The sequence below is a fragment of the Lepidothrix coronata genome, unplaced genomic scaffold (assembly GCF_001604755.1).
Source record: "Lepidothrix coronata isolate B3197 unplaced genomic scaffold, Lepidothrix_coronata-1.0 Scaffold75, whole genome shotgun sequence".
In the NCBI taxonomy this organism is placed as follows: domain Eukaryota; kingdom Metazoa; phylum Chordata; class Aves; order Passeriformes; family Pipridae; genus Lepidothrix; species Lepidothrix coronata.
In genome coordinates this window covers 7,066,290-7,086,597 of record NW_016690255.1, presented here as the reverse complement: position 1 = coordinate 7,086,597, position 20,308 = coordinate 7,066,290, and the positions used below count along the sequence as shown (strand labels likewise).

The window sequence follows — 20,308 nt, the reverse complement described above, 5'->3', positions numbered from 1 at the left end:
CCACTGAGCTGAACCTATAGAAGTAAACTTTGCTCTCAGGTATGCTTGCACCACTGCTTGCACTGAAAAAAATGTATGTTTACTTTTCCCATTGAAATTTGTAGTTTAACTTCTATATCTGTATAAGTGTTTATGTACCAACACAACTTCCAAGGAATTTAACAACTGACTTTTTCTATGTAAACTCTTCTCCTGTGGTTAAACTCTTAGGGCAATTAATCTCGTGGTTCGAGTTTGGGACACATCAGTAAACTGATCGTTTGAAAGTTCCATGATCTTTCTCAGATGAGTCATTTTAATTACCTAAAAGTAAAGAAAATTCTCATTTTATCTGAATTTCTAAAATTCAGAAGTGTTTTATTTTTAAACAGCTGCACATAGAGAGATAGCTGCACATAGATTTTGTACTATCTTTCTTAGCTAATAACAGGTATCTTGCTAATTGATTTCAGTATCAGAGAAATGCAGTAACTGGAACTTCCATCACAACTGAAGGACTTAATTAGAGCTGGCTTTACCTTTTTCTTCATTTTCTTCACTTCCAACTTTGACCTCAGATAAAGTAGCTTCTTTTAGCCGAATTGCTTTCTGTTCAGTGAGGTGTTGCCTAAGCAGTAGCCAGAAAGTAATTGTGAAAAGAATCTGCAAACAAAAATCAAAACAAAACCAACAGACTAATTGTACATCCTATGTCCTACTAACACCAGCATAGGTTTTCACAAATTTTGCATGCCTTTGTTTCCTCTCTCTACCAGAAAATGGCAATGATGGCACTGGTGTCAAAGTGCATCTTTGTGCAAGTTAAGCAATTCAGGAAACATCCTGCATTACAAACAACTTTGTTTCTTTTGCACTTTTCCATTTACCTATATGTTTCTATTCTACCTCATTCTATCCAGCTTTTAATGACCGTCTTATAAGTTTAAGGATCTTCTCATTATGCACTGACTGGTATAATTCCCATTTGTTGTTTCTTGTTCATTTTTACCTTTTTTTTGGGGAAGAAACACATGCAAGAGTGTATTGTCATTACTATGATTTTGTATATCATAAATATTTTGATTTAGGAGGTTTGGTACTTCATGTGCTTAAGCACAATTAATTTAAAAATCAAACTTTTTTATGTCTTTCAGTTACAGAAGAGCCAGCCAACTTAATACATTTTGCATTTGCAGCAGTTACAAGATTTAAAATAGCTCTTAATTCTTTTAAGAGCTTCAGGAGTTGATAATTCAGTAACAGCAGGATAACTTAGAAATATAAAAATCTCTTTAATGAAGAGTGCATTTATGTGTTTTGCAAAAAGCTGAATTCAACAGCTTGCAATACCAAGAGATGAAAATATTCAAAGAACAGCATGATGCCTATCACACACTTGATTTTACGTTTGCTTTCTACAAAGTTTCCATTAATTTCCCTGCTGCAGAAGGAGACTTATATCACTACTTAGCTAGAAGAATAAATATCAAATAGGAAGCAGGTAAGAGCCGAGTACTTTGCACACAATAGAATGACAAGGCTAATGTTTTTCTTCTAACATGCAAGTTCTCAGTGGGGGAAAGGAGAGCTCCTAGGACAGTAACAGCTATTTTTATTGACACTGCAGCTAATGCTGAGCCACAGTAGCAGATTATCAGCCTGTGTGACTTGTCACAGCTTCTCCAGATACCTCCTGGAGCTCTGGCTTTTGCAACACAAACCTTTGATATTGTAAAAGATAGATTAGTTCTTCAGTGAAGAACAAGCTCTGTCTTCAAGTCACATTTACTCCCTGTTCTACTTGGCATTTCCAAGCCAAGCTGGTTCTATGAAAAGTCTTGAAGGGTTGCAGACCAAAGAAATGCTTTTAGTAACCTTTTACAAACACATTTTTTCTCATTTTCAGACCAGGAAAAAAAGCACACAGTTTGCAGAAAGAATTATAGTACACTTCTTTCTATTCTTCACTCTACAGAACAGAGTATCCAATTTTCATTTAAATTCAATCCTTATTCAAAGGACTTTAAACTAGGAATTACAGGGGGGTACAGAGTTACTAGATCCCTTGAGAGGGAGTGACCGGATGAGGCTAGCAAAGAGGGCCTAGGGTGATGTGAACAAAAGGAAATATATAATCAACAAAACAGGGCTTATGCAGGGTCACCTCAAGTATTTGTATATAAGCAAGGCTATTACTTCGAGACACTGTTATGGTCAAACCTTCCAGCTCCTTTCCCGGAAAACAGCATGCCAGGTGCCTCTCTGAAGTGCCTGTACACTAATGCATGCAGCATGGGAAACAAACACAGGGAATTAGAGACCTCCGTGCAGGGCTGTGATCTTGTTGGGATGACAGAAACAGGGTGTGATGGCTTGAATAGCTGCAATAGAAAGTTACAGGCTCTTTAGGAAGCACAGGCCAGAAAGATGCAGAGGCGGAGTTGGGATTTGCATGACAACATAGCTGGAATGCTTAAACTCTGTCTGGGGATGGATGATGAACTAGGTAACCCAGGAGGAATGCAGAGAGACAGGCCGAGCATGCAAAGACATGGTTAGAAAAGCCAAGGCCGGAAATTGAGTCTGGCAAAGGATGTCAAGAGCTACAAGAGGAGCTTCTGTAAATACTCCAGCAGAAAAAGGAAGGTTAGGGAAAATCTAGGCCCATTGCTGAATGGGGCAAGGGTTCTGGTGACACAGGGCGTGGAAAAAGCAGAGGTACCAAATGCTTTCTTTGCCTCAAGTCTTTGCTAGCAAGACTGGCCTTAAGGAATCTCCTGGAGACCATGGAGAAGTCTGAAGAAAGGAAGATGAATGCTTGGTGAAAGAGGATCAAATCAGGGAATATTTAAATAAAGTGAGCATACATAAGTCCGTGGGTCCCGAAGGGATGTATCCACGAGTGCTGAGGGAGCTGACTGGTATCACTGTAGAGGCTACTCTCAATAATCTTTGAGCAAATGTGGTGACTGGCGGAAGTGTTGAAGGAAAGCAAGTGTCACTCTCATCTTCAGGAAGGGGAAGATGGAGGATACAGCCTGGACAACCTCACCTCAATCCCTGGGAAGGTGACAGCAGTGAGATAGAAAAGGCTTCCTAGAGAAGTTGTGGACGCTCCATCATTGGAAGTCTCTGAGGTCAGGTAGGATGTGGTTTTGAGCAACCTGATCTAGTGAAAAATGGCCCTGCCTATGGCAGGATGTTCGATTAAATGATCTTTAAAGGTCCCTGCTGACCCAAACCATTCTGTGTTTCTAAGGTGATGGAGCAGCTAATCCTGGAAAACATTTTCAGGCACATGAAGGACTAGAAAATCATCAGGAATAGTCAGAGTGGATCCACCATGGGGAAGTCATGCTTGACTAACCTCATAAACTTCTATAATAAAATGACTTGATAAATGAGAGGAGAACAGTGGATACTGTCTACTTAGACTTCAGACAAGCTTTTGAAACTCTCTCTCATAAGATCCTCATAGAGAAGCTGATGAAGTATGGGCTGGATGAGCAGACAGTGAGGTGGACTGAAAACTGATTGAACAGTTCAGCTCAGAGGGTGGTGATTAGTGGCATGAAGTCTAGTTGGAGGTCAGTGATTAGCAATGTACCCCAGAGGTCAATCCAGTCTTGTTCAACCTCTTTGCTTATGAACCAGATAATGGGGCAGAGAGTACTCTTATAAAGTTTGCCGACAACAAAAAACTAGGAGGAGTGGCTGATACACCAGAAGGTTGTGCTGCCATCCAGAGGGACCTCAACAGGCTGCAGAAAGGGGCCAACAGGAACATCATGGCATTCAACAAGGGGAAGTCCAAAGTCCTGCACCTGGGGAGGAAGAACTAGCACATGGATCATTACATGTTGGTGTTCAACCTGCTGTGGAGTAGTTTGGCAGAAAAAGGCTGGGGATCCTGGTGGATAACAAGTTGAACATGAGCCAGCAATGTGCCCTTACGGCAAAGAAGGGTAATGGTATCCTGGAATCCATGAGGAGTGTTGCCAGCAGGTCAAGGAAGGTGATCCTTCTCTACTCAGCACTGGTGAGGCCACAATTCGAGTTCTGTGTCCTTTTCTGGCTTCCCAGTAAAACAGAGGCAAGGCTGTACTGGAGAGAATCCAGCTGAATATACCATGAAGATGAAGGGACAGGAGCATGTCTCCTATGAGGAAAGGCTGAAACAGGTGGTACTGATCACCCTGAAGAAGACAAAGCTCAAGGGGAATCTCATCCAATTTCTATAAATGTCTGAATGGAGGTGGAAAGAGGTTGGAGCCAGACTTTTCAGTGGTTCCCAGTGATGGGACCAGAGGCAATGGGCACAAACTGAAACATGTTCCCTCTGAACAGGAGCAAACCCTTTTTTTCCTGTGAGGGAGACTGAGCACTGTCACAAGTTGCCCAGGGATTTTGTGGAGTCTCCGTTCTTGGGGATATTCAAAAGCCATCTGAGCGTGGTCCTGGGCAATCAGGTCTAGATGGCACTGCTTAAGTAGGGGAGTTGGACCAGATGACCTCCAGAAGTCTCTTTTGGCCTCAGGTATTCTGTGATTCCGTGAAAGTTATGGAGTGCATTATATTCAGCCTAAAAAAAAACCCCACTAGATATCTATTAGCTTTAAGGAAGTGGCCAAATCATCATACACACACAATAGTTTTCCTTCTTGACACCATCTGTTTTCAGACAAGATATTTGATGATATAGCTAATAAGAAACAATGTCAAAGGAGCTGACATATTAAGACAGTTAAAACTCCATAGAGATTTACAAAGTCATTGAGAAAAACTGTAGAACTTCTCTTTAGCCCTCTTACTAAACTATCCCCATCTTTACAAGAGAAATAATATAGCACTCACTAACTTTCAAATGCATTAAAGAGCCAGAAATGGTTATTCAAATGGTACTGCCAAGAAGGAAGATTATTTGCAAAATCACCATAAATTGTAGTTAGGAGTCACAAGGGAATTGATTTGCTTAGTGCAAGGGGAGCTGTGCCAACTAGATGCACTCACTGAGATGTCCCTTTAGGGTGCTCTAGGAAACAACCCCCTATCTGTGCTCAGTCCCTTCCCCAGAAGCAAACTTGCCAAACAAAATGCATTTTGTAGTGCTTTCAAAACATCAAAGAAAAAATCTACCATGCCCTGAGGCCAGCAAACTCTCTTGGTTCTGACCTGAAACGGATTTCAATTCATGCTGATTTGGGTGTAAGGATAAAGAATTAAAGCTCAGTCACAGCTACGTGCTGCTGCTTGTGAGAAAACATTAAGGAGTGAGCAGTATTGGTAATCGTAATGACACCACAGTTCCAGTTGCCATCGTAGTCAGAGACAGGTCTGACATCCCAAGGGTATTAATCTAGAAAATCAAATCAGCTTTGAATTCAGTTTATAAAACCAAACAAGTGAGGGATTTCCATCCACTAAGTAATCTGCGCAGAATTATCATGAAAATCTAAAAGATGTCTGAAACATTTTCTCTCGTATTAGGTTAAGAAGCAAGAAGCAGTTTTCTGAACACTATTTTTTTAATGACTTACTCTTTATTTTAGAACTGCTATGGGAAGTGGTTACACTGAAAACTGTGGATTCACTCTTAAAGAAATGCCAAGAGATCCACATTTTTTATCACAATGTATTCTGTGATTTCATAAATAAATCGCAGCTGTTTGTAACACCTACCTTTGATGCCAGCTCCCCAGGTTCCTTTCTTTTTAAAAAACCGGATACTTGAGGAAGCTCATCATTCTTGAGCTCAATACTCCATATATACTGTAATATTAGCAATAAATTTCCATAAAAAACCATGAATGGTGAACTGATCATGGCGTATTTCCTTCGGTCCCGTATCATCCACAGTGTGCAAGACCAGATGAGTAACACAAAAGTCAACCAGCTGTGATACGTGATACTCCATGCCTTGTGGAAGGAGGAAAGAGAGGAAAAAAATGTCCACGGATGCACTCAGGAACAGCACAGATGCACACTGGCAATTACACTTAATTTACACTTCTCTACTCAGCACAGATTTTCATTGTTATCAGACTCTCACCCGCATTAATGTTTGGGCACAAACTATATTCTTGTGAAACAGCACCAAAGAATTCAGAGCAGGAATAGCAAAACATAACCAATAGGTACTACACTCAAGGCCTTTGACAAATTCACAAAACTGCAGTAACTCCATGCTGTTCTAGCTTTTATGGAATCAGTTTAAAATGGAAAGCTATGGTGTGCACCCACCTAACCTGAAGAACATTTAGTCTACAGTAACCATGGTAGGTTACCTGAAATATGTACAACTAAAAATGTGTTCTATAGCTTCCAGAATTCAGTTACTGAAAACTTGAGGAAAGGATTTGGGTTTCAAGTGTTTTTAATCTACATTGTGTTATTGATTTATGACTAAATTCAGATGTATACATGCTGGTATAACTGTGGAATAACTGTCAATAAAGAATTTTATATTCCTTTTCAATTTAAATAAAAAAATTATTAAACATTAAGAATATTTCTAGCTCAGGTCCCTAGGAAATGATGTCTTTTAAGGGTATGTGAAAAACATCAATATGCTACTTCTCTGTCCTCATATAAGAAAATAGCTTACAATGAGCTGTCTTCAGCTATAGTATACATGGATTTGCATCAGAGCACTCTATAAACAAATTCATAATTTAATTTGGGTCATAGAGGAATATATAATGAAGAAAACAGCTAGCAGTGTCTCAATATTAAACTAAAAGAAAGCTCTTCAAATATATCTTCTCCTTTCATATTAATTAAAAAGAAAATGCAGACCTGGTCTAGTAGAAGGTGTCATTGCCCAAGGCAGTGGGTTAGAACTAGGTGATTTTTAAGATACCTTTCAATACAAACCATTCTATAATCTAAGTATATGAGTTTAAAATACCAGGAAAGAAGTCACTCTGTCAGTATGAGAACTACTTGCTAATGTTTCAGATTGCATCAATCCAGATCCATATTTTGCACAGGGAGCCTGCTTTATTTAAAGGAGAAACTTTTTTGCTAAAAGACAGCAAATAAAGTTTGAAACTTTATACAAACAAGAGGCTGTCAAGCTGATTTGTTTTACCATTTTTAATGCAAAATTGGGCCAAGAAGCTTTATGGTTAATTTCATCATAGTTGAAACTTTTCCAAAACAGTAAAAGCAAAGCTTGCATTGGGAATATAGAGAGAGATCTAACCATTATGCAGAAAACTTGGTATAATGAAGCTTAAAGTATTTGCATCAAGGAGGTCTAAAAGCAAGCAGCAACATGAAAAAGAAAGAACGGCCATAAGCAAAAAAAGAAGAAAATCTGGCTTGGCACAAAGTTGTATTTTTCTTGAGAACTTTTTGTGTCAGTACAAGAAATCAGGCTTTACAGATCTTTTCTTCTCAGAGAGTAATTGGATGCATACATCAACCTGAAATAGGAACTATATTTTTAAAATTTTCTATAACAGCATGAAATACTCCAATTTTGTAGGAAAATTTCTCAGTAGTGCAAACACATGACAAACCTGATTGTGCAGAAGGTTGAGAATCAACAGAAAACTGAGCACCCGTGGTTTTCTGACATTCAGACAGACAACAAAGACTGGGCCTCCCAGTCCTGGATATGTGATATTTTAACCAGAATGCCACGTGTTGCCCTATTTATAGGTCTATAACAGGCCTGGGAATTATGCATTAATAACTTAAAATGGGCCCAAAATGATGCAGACACCACAGTGATATTTTCTAGCCCGGCTGCAATGATTTACTGAAAACCAACGAGACTACTGTCAGAAAGGCACTGAGAAGACACATTTGTAAAAGGAATAGCATTATTCTTTTTGTTGCCAGTACTTACCATCATAGCTATCAGAGCACAAATGTAACTTTGTTTCATGATAAATTGGAACACAGAGACCAGGGCGTGTAATTTAACATTTTCTTTTTCCTCCTGCGTAACTTCCTGTTCTTCTTCCTCCTCCACCTCTTCTTCCTTTTCTAAGTAGAAAAAGAAATTGTTATTTGCAATCCATGCTGGTCTAAAGTTAGTATATGCATCCTCTCCTGGAATTATTTTGCTTGTAATCACTCTGATGGCTACTTCGAATCACTTGGTGTTGGTAGGCAAAGTATTTTGCATAGTATATGCCTAAAGTCCAGTTTACAAAATTGCCGTATGGTCAACCATCATTGTAAGTGACAGCAATTATTAAACTTTAGGAGGTCAAAGAGCTTACCAAAATGAAAATAAATGCTAAAGGCGGTGAGTGGAGATACAGAATAAGAAAGCAATATGGAACTAAGGACAATTCCTAGGCAATTCACTACCTGACATGTCATCTGAAGGCTCCCATTTGTACTGTGGTGTTGAGTACATGTCTGCTTTGGCTGGACCATTTTCTAATGGCAGTGCAGGGTGGATGGTGTGATAGTCAGTAGGGTTCCCGTTCACTGTTACCAGCAGCACCTGCCAGAACATCGAAGAGAGGCACTGCATTTAAGGTGGCTCTTAGAAGAATGTGACTCCTACTTCCGTGCTTTGCTACTGTTGGAGTGCCAATGTTAAAAGAGGTTAGCAAGTTACTGCAGTTACTCCCAAAGCAATTGGTATGTTATAGTCATATGGCATGCAAAAGCGCATAACAGCTTCCAAAATTAATTGTGGTTAGCTTTTTATGTCATACCAATAGAATTAACCAAAAATTCATTCTCCTTCTTAGGCAAACAAATACATTGAGATTTTAAGACTTTAGTTCACATCCAATTATTTCCAGTAGTCATGAAAATAATGGTTATAAATTACTTTCAAATTTGAATAATTCCTGGAGAGATCTATATTTGTTGCTGTTAATAAACCACTTGTGGTAATTGTTGTTATTGATGCCACATTTACGTCACTTGGTAGTACTAATTCAACAGTCTTTCATTGTTTTATTTTTTTACTTCAATTTCAGCCCTTGTGCTTATTTGAATAAGGGCTCCAGCAACCACAGTCATTAATATCTCTGATATTGGCAGAAATTCATGTGCAATGTGTTAGGGATGGTAATACACGTCAAAGACTTGACTTCTGCTCAGGCTGTGAAATAGGAGTGTATTTTGCCTTTAAAAACTATGCACAGGCATGTGTGGACTGTTTCAGAGTAGTATTGGGCTTATGTTAGTTATATACACAACCTACACCAACCACAGACTGGGAAGCATGTTTAGATTTGGTTATGGATGCTCCCAAAATTCATCTGCATCTCCATTCTTCTGTGTATGCTGAACAGAGAGGACATTTCTGCTTTCAGAGTTTGCTAGAGTCTATAGCAGTCAAGATATATGGATCATTTCATCTCTGTTCAAAGACTTGGATTTTCTGTAATCTGAACTCGTATGTGTTGTCAGTCATGCTTTAAAGGCCTCAGCATTCCAACATGAATGAAATAAAGAAATACAGCAAAGAAACTAAATCAAGTTTAAAAATAGCTTGCATTAGAAAGCATATTTTCATATCTTATTTAAACCCAATGAAATAGCAAAGATCGTTTGCCAGTTGCTACTACTACAAGCAGTTTAATTTCAAGTGATCAATCAGTGGTTTCTCAGTGAAATTATTAAGAGAGCAAAGGACAATTATATTTAGAATAATCAAGGATATAGGGTAAATGGCACACTAACAAAAAGTATAGAAGTTTTATAAATGTCACCTAAGGTTTTTTGTGTATGTATCAGTGTAATCTGTATTTACACACATCAAGAAGAATTGCAAAATTACAAAGACTAGTAGTATACTAACATCCGATGGCTTGTATTCATCTTGGGTCATTGACAGAAGCTGCAAAAAGCAATGCAAGGACAAATTATTAAAGAAGCACAGCTCAAGCATTAATAAGTCTAACTTTTTGAATACATGCATGCATATATGCTGACTTCTGCAGATTTGCACCAAGAAATTCAGAAAGAATTCTTAAAAAGCCAGCAGAATTGTACACTACCATACAATGGTATTGATTGTGCCACAGCATTAACACAATTTTACTGTATGTTCCTGTGAATTTTAAACCAAAACTGAGAATGTTGCATTGAAATTTTGGATACTAGATCAAAGAATTAATCAGTATGACATTATACTGATTAACTGCTTTCTAATGTCTTTCTAATGATCCAATGCTTAAAAACTTAGTTTTTAAACAATCATTAGAATTACAACAGTTATAAAAATAGTTCCAATAAAATGTAGATACAAATATAAAATGTGATACTTCATCCAATTGTTAGCTCATTTACCATTACTATTATTATGGCAGAGTTCTTGGGTCTTGAGTATATGTGGCTCAACAGAATGTTCATATATCCCAAATTTGACAGTAGCTCAACAAATGAAATTTTGCACTGCAGCTGGTGCAGACAGATGGTAGAAAGCTGAACCTTTCCAGGAGATTTTACACAACTGCCTTAACTGCTTTGCTTTATATCTCCAACAAGGACACCAGTATGCAGCTGGCAGTCCCCACTCACCAATGACAGTGCTAATTAGTAGTTACAAAGCAGATCAGATCTTTACATCAGGTTTATCTCTCTGACAGAGAGATAGCTAGCTGTTTTGCAGAGAGAAAGTGGCCCCATGCCAAAAGCCCAGCCCTAAACTTCTTAAATGGGGAAGCCAAAAACATAGAGCATGCTTTCATTTACTTCCTTACACTGGCTCCTGGTTTTAGTTCATTCACTTTTACAAAGTATATTCCTAGTCTGCCACACAGCTTTGATATTGTATCTGATTTATATAATCACACGGGAAGATCTTACTTGCAACTTATATAATGGTGCTTCCCTTAATTTCAAAGCAACTGTGTAATGCAGAGACCCTTCCCCCTCCAGCCTTACTTTTCTCTCATCAGTTGTATAGTGGCTTGCATACCACAGACTGCGCCTTCTCTCCGCTGTCATTGGAATTGGACTGCAGGGTATTTCTTTGTCATCTTCCCTGCTAACAGATTTCTCTTCATCAGGCATCTGCTAAATGACAACAAACGACAACACTAGCTATAGCTCTGTAAACGCAATCTTACCAGAGGAATTTAGATTTCCCCCGCAGTTGATGCTCCCTCTCCAAAGTATGTCTTTGGAACATCTTTTAGTCACTAATACACCCAGTTTATGATAGATGACTCTTACTGAGATGACATTTTCAGAAATGATGACAGAGCTTTTCTATAACTGCTGGTTACACGACACCAGAATAACACAGACCTCCATATACTACCTTAACTTACTATATAGTCATATTACAAGCATACATAAATACATAAAATATAAAAAAACCCCATAAAATACAGATGTTTCATTTTCAAGACAGTGTATTGAAAGAAAATTCACTCTTTTCATCTGCCTATATATGTGAAAAGCCAATTCTGTTTCACTGAACAGAGGAACTGAAAAGATTCAAACCCTTTGAGCATATGTATCTATCATCAAAGACTAACCTAACTAACCATACTTCAATATGTAACAAAGTAGTGCTGATCATCCATCCAGGCTCATCTAGTCTTGCTTTGGAGCAAATACCTATGTCTGCTCACATATAGAAAAAGATAACTAGAAAAAGCCAATAAGGATTATTTAATTACCAAGAGTAGTCTGATTATTTTTATGCTAAAACAACTGGTTAAGTGGATGAAGGGAGAGCTGTGGATGTCAGCTACCTTGATTTCTGCATCTTTGACCGTTGTTCCACAACATCTTTGCTGAAAAGCTGGCAAGATATGGACTTGACAGATGGACTACAAGATGGGTGGAGAACTAGCTAAACTGTCTTTCTCCAAGTAGAGTAATGGCTCAAAGACAAAAAGGTAGCTGGTCATGAGTGGAGTTTCTCAGGGAGTAGCACTAGGTCTGGTACTATTCAGTATCTTCAAAACTATCTGGATGGAATTGCACCCACACAAAAGTTGTGAATGAGACAACTGGGAGGAGGTAGATGGACCAGAAGGAAGAGTCACCATGCACAGATGGGACAATAAAAAATGCAAAGGGTTTAACAAAGATAAACTCCTGCACCTGGAATAAACCCATGGAAGAGTAAAGGCTGTGGACAGACCGTGTGGGAAACAACTCTTTGGAATAGGCTCAGAGGGTGCTGGTGCATAGCAAGCTGAACATGAGCCAGCAGTGAACTCCAGCAGCAACAAAGGCAGACATGTGCTGGACTGCATCAGCAAGAGTACTGCCAGCAGATCAAGGGATGTGATTATTCCACTGTACCTGGCAAGTGTCAGGCCACACCTGCAATTCAGTTCTGGCATTCCCCAGTTCAAGAGAGACACAGAAAATCTGGAGAGGATCCAAGAGAAAATTGTCAAGATGATTAGAGGATTGGAGAAGCCAAAGGATGCAGGAATTAGGGTTTTTTCAGACGTATGGTACTGAAATTGTAGTTTTAGAGAAGACAGAGGTACTCTTCTCACACGGAAACAAGGTTATAAGACAAGAGGCTGAAGACATAATTTGCTTCAGGCAAATGCCTTCTGAATATTAAAAAAAATAAATATTTCACCATGAGAACAATGAATCATTGGCATTGGTAGCTTTTGCTGAAGACATCCAAGATTTGGCACTGGACAATCTAATCTGAGGCCCTGCTCTCACAAGAAGTTGCATCACATTATCTCCAAAAGTCCCTTTCAAAGTGGACTGTTCTGTGACTCTGTGATTGTCTCTGATCCATGTGGTCTACTTCTTAATCTGTGATGGCAACTATTATTACTAAATTGAGGAGGACTGCAAATGTACTGGCCTTAAATCCGTCTTAATTCCATGGCTCAGCACGGGTATGAGGCTTCTCCAATAGACTTAGCATGGATGTTATTATAGCGCAGTGACCAAGCAGGAGAACTAGGTATGTGAACATAAACCATGCTAGGTTACAGCTCCTCTTCAAGCTCCTCCAGACCTCTTTCTGCACTGTGCGTCCTGAATGGCAGCTACTTGGTGATAATTGTCCTCATTGCTTACACAAAATCATCTGATGCAATAGAAGAATAAATCAGGATGCTGAAAAGAGGTCTGCAAAGCTCTGGCCATTCCAATCCCAACAGTAACGTCCTATTTTTTAAATCTTGACTTAGATAAACAATGGCTACAAATTTAGTTTCACTTCTCAGAGAAAATGGTAGAACATTTCACATATGATTGTATATTTATATTTGATTGTAGAAGGGCATTCCTAAAAAAGCTGTAAGATGAAATAAACTGATTCTGTGCTTATAAAATACTTGTCACTACCATTTGAAACTTGAACATAAATGTGAACCATAAAGAACTGCTTATCAAAGGCATTTAGTTTGGCACTAGGGTGCCAAAAGACCTAAGATGTACACAATTATTTTAGTAAGATATTTTTAGCCTAAGGGACTACAGGGAAGGGTGGGAAATCTTGTTTTCTCTTTCTCAGAAGACGAAGAAAAATCAGAAAACACAGTAATAGTCATACAACTTGTGAGAGCCTTTTGACTTGTCTAATTTTTTCAATTCTTCCATTACCTGAGCAACTCTCAAATACCCTTTAATTCAAACAATTGTAAAAATTCTATGAGAGGACTCTACATTCAATTGCTGTAACTGTACTATTACTCACTATTACTCACCACTCACAGGACAGAATGAATGGGCTCTATTCATATATTCAGTACTGGCAGTTACAACCATGAGCTGAAATCTCCAGAGGCAGATTGCCTCTTCTTACTGGCAGAGGTAGAATTTCACAAGACTCTATGTCAGAACAAATCAGGATCCAAAAAAGCAAGCATAAGAAAAGCAAAACTTCCGCTGACTGCCACAGTCATTTTGCATGACTGAAATCCATTCAGAATCCCACAGAGAGACCATACGCTGAAATCTCACACGTGACATACTTTCACATTGTGGCACACACACAGAAAACTTCCCTGAAACTCAAAATTTGAAGTGGGCATTGTCCCTGTAAAACTGTTCATCAGTTGCAGTGTTTACAGACAGCCTCAAGAGGATTTGTTTCAAAGACACCTCCTGCTGCAGTTCAGGAGGAGTTTTATCAACAGGAGGACCACAAGATGTAACTCACACAAGAAGAAAAAAACCATCAGGTTTACAAGTCTTACTCTGCTTTTAGAATCTGCCACACCAGTATTATATTTAGCTTAGATACATCTTTTTAGACCAAATAAATATTTCCTTATGCATATTCTATCGTACACATTTTGTTCAAAATAGGTTTTGTCCAAGAGATTATTTTGAACAAAATTTCTAAGATGATTGACTTTTCACTGTACGTGACAGCAGTATATAGAGAACAACTGCTTCACACTAAACACCACATAGCATACTGTCTTTGCAACCCCCAGTGATTCCAAAGTTACACTGTATTTAGGATCCCACCGCTAACCTACCTATAGTTGAATGGATGGCAAAGACAGCTAACATACTTAGTTCCATAATGAATCAAATGCACCACAAATTAACAAGTCAAAAAACATTTCAATGAAACCCAGAATACATTATTTCTGAATTTAAATAACTGAGAACGGAGTCTACCAGGGGAAGATTAATTCTTGATCTATAGCACCACTAAATTAAAACAAAACACATATAGATAAAAAAAAAAAAGTGCTGTAAGGAGGAAATGTGCAAAATATTGCACTACCTCCTGTGTATCAAAAATAAGCATTAATGAATGGGTATCCTTTTCTTTACAATGTTCTCTTTTTTTTAAGTCTTTATTTATCTTTGGGGGGGAAGCATCATTTCCCTGGCATCTGAAGTTCCCATGGGAGTGCCAAGACTTTGTATTGCCTCTCATGTAGGCGTGGGTTTGGGAGGCATCAGCATTTCTTAAATTAATGTCTTTTAAAACTTACTTGCTCTAGCTCAGTTGCTTGGAAAACATTTCTAATTTAACATGTTGGCAGTTCCCAGAGACTGACTTTAGTGTCTTATGAGAATATCTATCTCAGACACCACAAGTAGTTTAAAAAAAGAAGAAGTGTAGGCAAGATCACTATAGTTCCTTTCAAGTCCCTGGAGAAACTTGCAGCATTCACTCTATACTGAGACAGAAAAGTCCACTTCCCTCAACTGAAAAAGCTCAGCAACTAACTTAGACCCAACACCAAACTTTAAACCAGTGAAAGCTGGACAAAAACAATGCAGGTACTGGAAATGAGTTCCCAGAGTTTCTGAGATCACATAGCTCCCACTAACTGCATTTCACATGTGGTTACTTCTCTGTGAATAGTTCTCATGATTTTGCTATGCAGTTTCTGAGATGTGAAGTTTTAGTTACAGCCTCAGTGCTAAAATCATATTATTGTCTGGAAATCTCAGTTTTCACTTAAGAAAGAAAGAAAATCAATTTTACAGATGCTGCAGCTGCAGAAAAAATAGGGGAAAAAACCCCCTAAAAATACCCAGTGCCAGAGGGTACTGGACCAGAATCTTGTGACTTTAGAAAAGACAGTATTAAGATTTCTGGAAACTTAAGACATAATTTTTTAATAACTCAAACTGACAGTTCTGGCGTCATTTGCCTTTTGAAGACCTATGTAAACACCAAATATCAGACATCTCAATTCAGAGGAGATTTTGGTTGCCTTTTTTATATGTTAAATGTTACATTATCCATTATATGAAGAAAAACCCTTAAAATAAGAAAACCTTCAACAGTTTTTACTTGTTACTATGAACTGCACTAATTCACAACTGCCATGATTACCTTCATTGTGGTCTACAAGCACTGCTAAATCTAAACTGTCATCAAACCTCAGAGGATTGGGAGATTAAAATAAATAATGTCTAGGATCATTCTTTTTATACTTTCAGTTTCTAAGCTTTTAAGATACCTTTGGGTTCTTATATTCCCATTTTTCTCTGAAGCAGAAAAAATTAAAACTCCCTTTTTTTCTTCTTGTTCTCTTGCTTTTAAATGTAAGATGGGATTTTCACTCAGGTACACAGAAACAGGAAGAAAGGTTTTAAGAAATTTTTTCTATATCTGTGACAAAATTGCAAATTTTTGTCTTGTCTTACAGCATCCTGGGCCAGAATGTATCCTACTTCAGCTCTGCTAGACAAGTCCTGGGTGTTTGCATTCCACTTGATAGCACCTAAACTAGAATCATAGGCTCAGAATCATTTAGGTTGAAAAAGACCTTCAAGATCATTGAGTCAACCGAGTCCAACCACTGCTTCGTATCAATACCTGCTTTCCAAATCAGAGTAAGCATTAAGGCTCTGCCATTGCATTCCTCACATGTGTGCATGATGATTTTAAAACAAATATTCATGTCGCCCTTGTTAGACTGGACTTTTGAAGACACTTTGCAAAAAGACCAAATTCAAAGTACCAGCTTGCACTTGCTGTCTATTTTCCTTAACTTTCCTAAAGGTTTCTACCTCTGTTAGCAAGTATCTGCACTGGCCAGTCTCACAGTCATTAGTCATTAGTGCTAGAAGAGAGAATGAAGTTGTCCTTACAATGGGCTCTTGTAGCCAGAGACGAATAAGAGTTGCGAGGGTGTAGTACATCACCAGCAGTAAGATTGGATTAGCATGGTGATACCAATGTAAGTCTTGATTTTTGATGATCATCCAAGTGCTTGAGCAGTTTGTCTGAGTAAGAGAAGTGACACCGAACAACCTGTGAATACAGAAAAACAAGCTAGCCAAGTTAGAGAACAAACACCAAATCTTACAATGTTGAAAGATATTTTTTCAGCAATTTTTGCTTCCTTATAATACCAACTTTTCTGTTCAAACAGATGTGTTTTCTGTCACATCTAAAATGCAGTGAATATTTTCATTCCACGAATTTAGTCAAAAGAAATTTTTTTTAAATTTGGTTTTCAACATAAAAAATAGGAGTATATTAATACTACATGTACTGTCCAGTGAGAAAACTTTCAAGGACCTGTGCCCTGCAGACCCAGAGCTAGAGAAAATGTGGAGAGAAAATGTGACTGCAAGTCCATTTGGCAAATCACAGCAACATGACATTTCAGAGAGATTTAATAAACTGACGTACAACACCATTCCATTCACCCTGCCAGGACATAGCTGTAAAGTACATCTCCTCAGCACACTGAACAGTCTACTGATTTTTTTTATTTTAAAAAGCTAATACTATTAATAAATTTCTATCTCCCTGAAACAACATCTCAGCCTTGGCCATATTGATCACCATAACTGGTCTACTCTGGCCTCCAATCGGGAGGTCTGGAGACACACCATCTATAACGCTGCTGATGCTTTTGAGAAAGCACGCAGGATCACCCTTGAGGAGAAAAGACAATGCAGAAAGAATCGTGCCTTGCAGAATATACCATCTAAGGAGTCTTTCTGTTGTGCCTTTTGCAACCGGACATGCCTGTCTCGTCTCAGCCACCAACGCACTTGCAACAAACGTGCGCAGAGCCCTTCCCAAATCTTCGTTCGCGAAGCCCAGCCATGACTATTAATAAATTTCTATCTAATTATGTCAATGCCAGCAAACATAAAGGATTCCACTGAATTCATAGCTATTCTGAACAAAGATTGAAAACATTCTGAAAGGATCATCAAACAACTCAGAAAAAAAAAGGAGAAAAATTAATTTGCAGCATTGGTATCAGTGATATCAAATATTTTACTATTTCTGGAAAAACTGGGATTGCACAATATTTCTGTTAAATGAGAAAGATATGTTGGAAAAAACACACTTGAGAATAAAAGAAAACTCCTCAACATTTTCAAATTAACTCATGTCAGATGCCTTGTAGATGTGTTAGATACTGAAATAAAACTAATAAGAAACATTAATTAGTTTGGTTCTTTCACTGTAAAACAGTTTGCAGAGTTCCAAAGTTAGGGTATTAAGCTACCAATAGCATGTGTCAGTATTCACTATAAACAGCTTTGTCTATTGGTAAAAGCTTTTTCTTCCTCAATGTGTCCGAGTTTTCAATTTTTACAAAAAATAAATCTGATTCTAAAAGGCAATTATGGAGAACTACTTTTTGGTAGAACAATAAATACCAAACTATTGTTCCTCTGAAAGAGCAAATCAAATACATTCATAAAAAAAGAAGCCAACAAACAAAGCACTCAAGTTTTTCTGCTGGGGGATTTAGAGTAAGTTCAAGAGGTTTAGTTCTTCCTTTATCTAGTAAGATACAACATGAAAAACCGAATGAATACAAAGAATAAATATGACATTCAACAGAGATGTGCTGCCTGAAATCTGCCTTTTGGATGCTGTGAAGTGAAAAGAATATAAAAAGGGAGATGTTACACCTGTTTGTTAACTGGGAGTTTGCTGCATGGGCATAATACCATCAACTCCCAGAACGAGAGCTCTATAGCATTTTATTAAACAATCTATCAGCACTCCCTTCTCATTCTATTGTCAACACAAGCCAAAGGCTATAAACTTTAAGATTTCTCAGAGCTTTTGGGTGGGTCCAAGATTGGGGAAAAAAAAAAAATAAAAAACCCTGCACACAAAGTAAATTGCTGTAACTTAAAGGAGCTGACAGAGCTGTGTTTGGAGTGGACCCAAACTCAGACTTCCATAGCATCCAAGCACATCCAGAGCTGATGTTACGGTATGGCTCCATCTGGTTGAAATTCATGCTGGATTGTATTCTGTTCATATTTCTATCAGCACAGAGGAACATCTTGTTTGTCTGCTTTTCTCTCTGCCAACTTTGTCATTTTTGCCAGCAATGATCAGGGTTGTTGAGTTCCTATGAGTTGTTGAGTTCCCATTAGTTTCATCTTCTACCTCAATTTCACAACACAGCTTTCCATCTTTAGTTCATTTTAAGCTTTTCTATGTAAGCACAGTACAATTCACCCTATTTCTGTTTCATAAACATCAGAATCAAAGTGAAATCCAATTCTTACTAAATTAAGAAGTTTTCCATTGACAGTGATGAGTATTTCCTACAGCAATGAGGGAAAATTCTTGAAGGTTCTTGGACTCTTCTGCCAAGCAGACATGACCTTCATATCACATATTCCATTTCTACAGTATGTTTTATAATATACTATAGCTATAAAGTCAGAACAACTTGTGCTTTACTTTTATCTCCATTGAGAAGAAAACATTCCACATAATCCTAACAGTTAGGAAATTTTATTATGTTTCAGTTAAATTCTCATTCTCTTAGTTTAATTTGCTGGCTTCAAATTATCCATACATTTTACTACTTGACTTAATTCTGCTCCCTTCTGGCTCTGCATTCACCAAATATGCATAAGATAAACCACATCTTCTCCTTCTTAGTTGCCACTTGACCAGGAATATACTTCAATGTATTTCACTTCATTGTATTCAATGTATTTCTCTTTGTCTCATAAATTGTGAATCTAGAGGAACTGCTTCTCACTTCTGATTTCTCTTTGGGTTTTGCGACTTGTTAGTCACAAAGGTACTCAACACAACACTCCCTGTTTATCAGGTTCAAAATACACTCTTCATCCTGGGAATGCTCATTTTGTCTGTTCTGGCCTCCAATAAGGCTACAAGTTGCTGCTCACTCAATATTTATGCTTCATCACTATCTTCAATGAGAATGGCTGGTGCAGAACATTTTTCAGAGAAACAGAGTCATCTTCTCTCATTCAAAGCTTTTAAATACACAGGAATGGCTGCCATAAAATGTATAAGCAACATAAATTAGGGCATTATTCAGTTCTGCATGCTCCATTCCACAAAGGTGTCTTTACATTCAGCAGTGATCAAAATCAGCTGTATTTGTGTCCAACTCTGATCTTGATACGACTTCATCTTAGCCAACATACATGTATGCCATCAGTAAGGTCAGAATGAGTCCGAAGTGGGAGAAACCAAATACCGAACAAGACAAGTATATGTGTGCCTGGATACAGAAGATAAGTAAAACAAATTCTGCCACTTATTTACTAATGGAAATACTTTGCTTTCCAAAAGACTGCACATAACATCAAAAATAAATGGAAGTTTGCAAGACGAGAATAGATTGACATTTCTATTTTTGCAAAGAAGGAAAAATTGGGTTTTTGAAAGTCCTTATTGGTATTCTGAAAAATGCATAGCAGAAATAATTTGGAAAAAATTTTAGAAATTATGACAGGCCAAGAGGAACTTGAATGTCTGACTGAGAAATGCTCAGAAATAACACCATGAAAAGCAGTTCTTGAAATAAAGAACTATTTACTATCCTATAAGCTTGTTTTCCCAGCAAAGCTTCCTACTGAATCTGTGAATCATCCTTCTAGCACATGTACTTTCATCTTTTGTGACCTTCTGACAAAGTTGTAAGTTGTGACCATAAAAAAAATCCCACTTTTTATATTA

The 20,308-nt window shown here is 37.9% G+C and overlaps 1 protein-coding gene across 1 annotated transcript in view; it reads right to left on the bottom strand.

The window, feature by feature from the left end:
- PIEZO2 (piezo type mechanosensitive ion channel component 2) overlaps positions 1-20,308 on the bottom strand; it is a 298,797-nt gene that overhangs the window by 85,204 nt on the left and 193,285 nt on the right. Inside the window, exons 8-14 of the mRNA XM_017819591.1 lie at positions 16,468-16,630; positions 10,846-10,977; positions 9,758-9,796; positions 8,305-8,443; positions 7,835-7,974; positions 5,659-5,895; positions 519-642 (exon numbers count right to left, since the gene is read on the bottom strand). Coding sequence (XP_017675080.1) covers positions 519-642; positions 5,659-5,895; positions 7,835-7,974; positions 8,305-8,443; positions 9,758-9,796; positions 10,846-10,977; positions 16,468-16,630 — 974 coding nt within the window. The remainder of the gene's footprint in view (positions 1-518; positions 643-5,658; positions 5,896-7,834; positions 7,975-8,304; positions 8,444-9,757; positions 9,797-10,845; positions 10,978-16,467; positions 16,631-20,308) is intronic.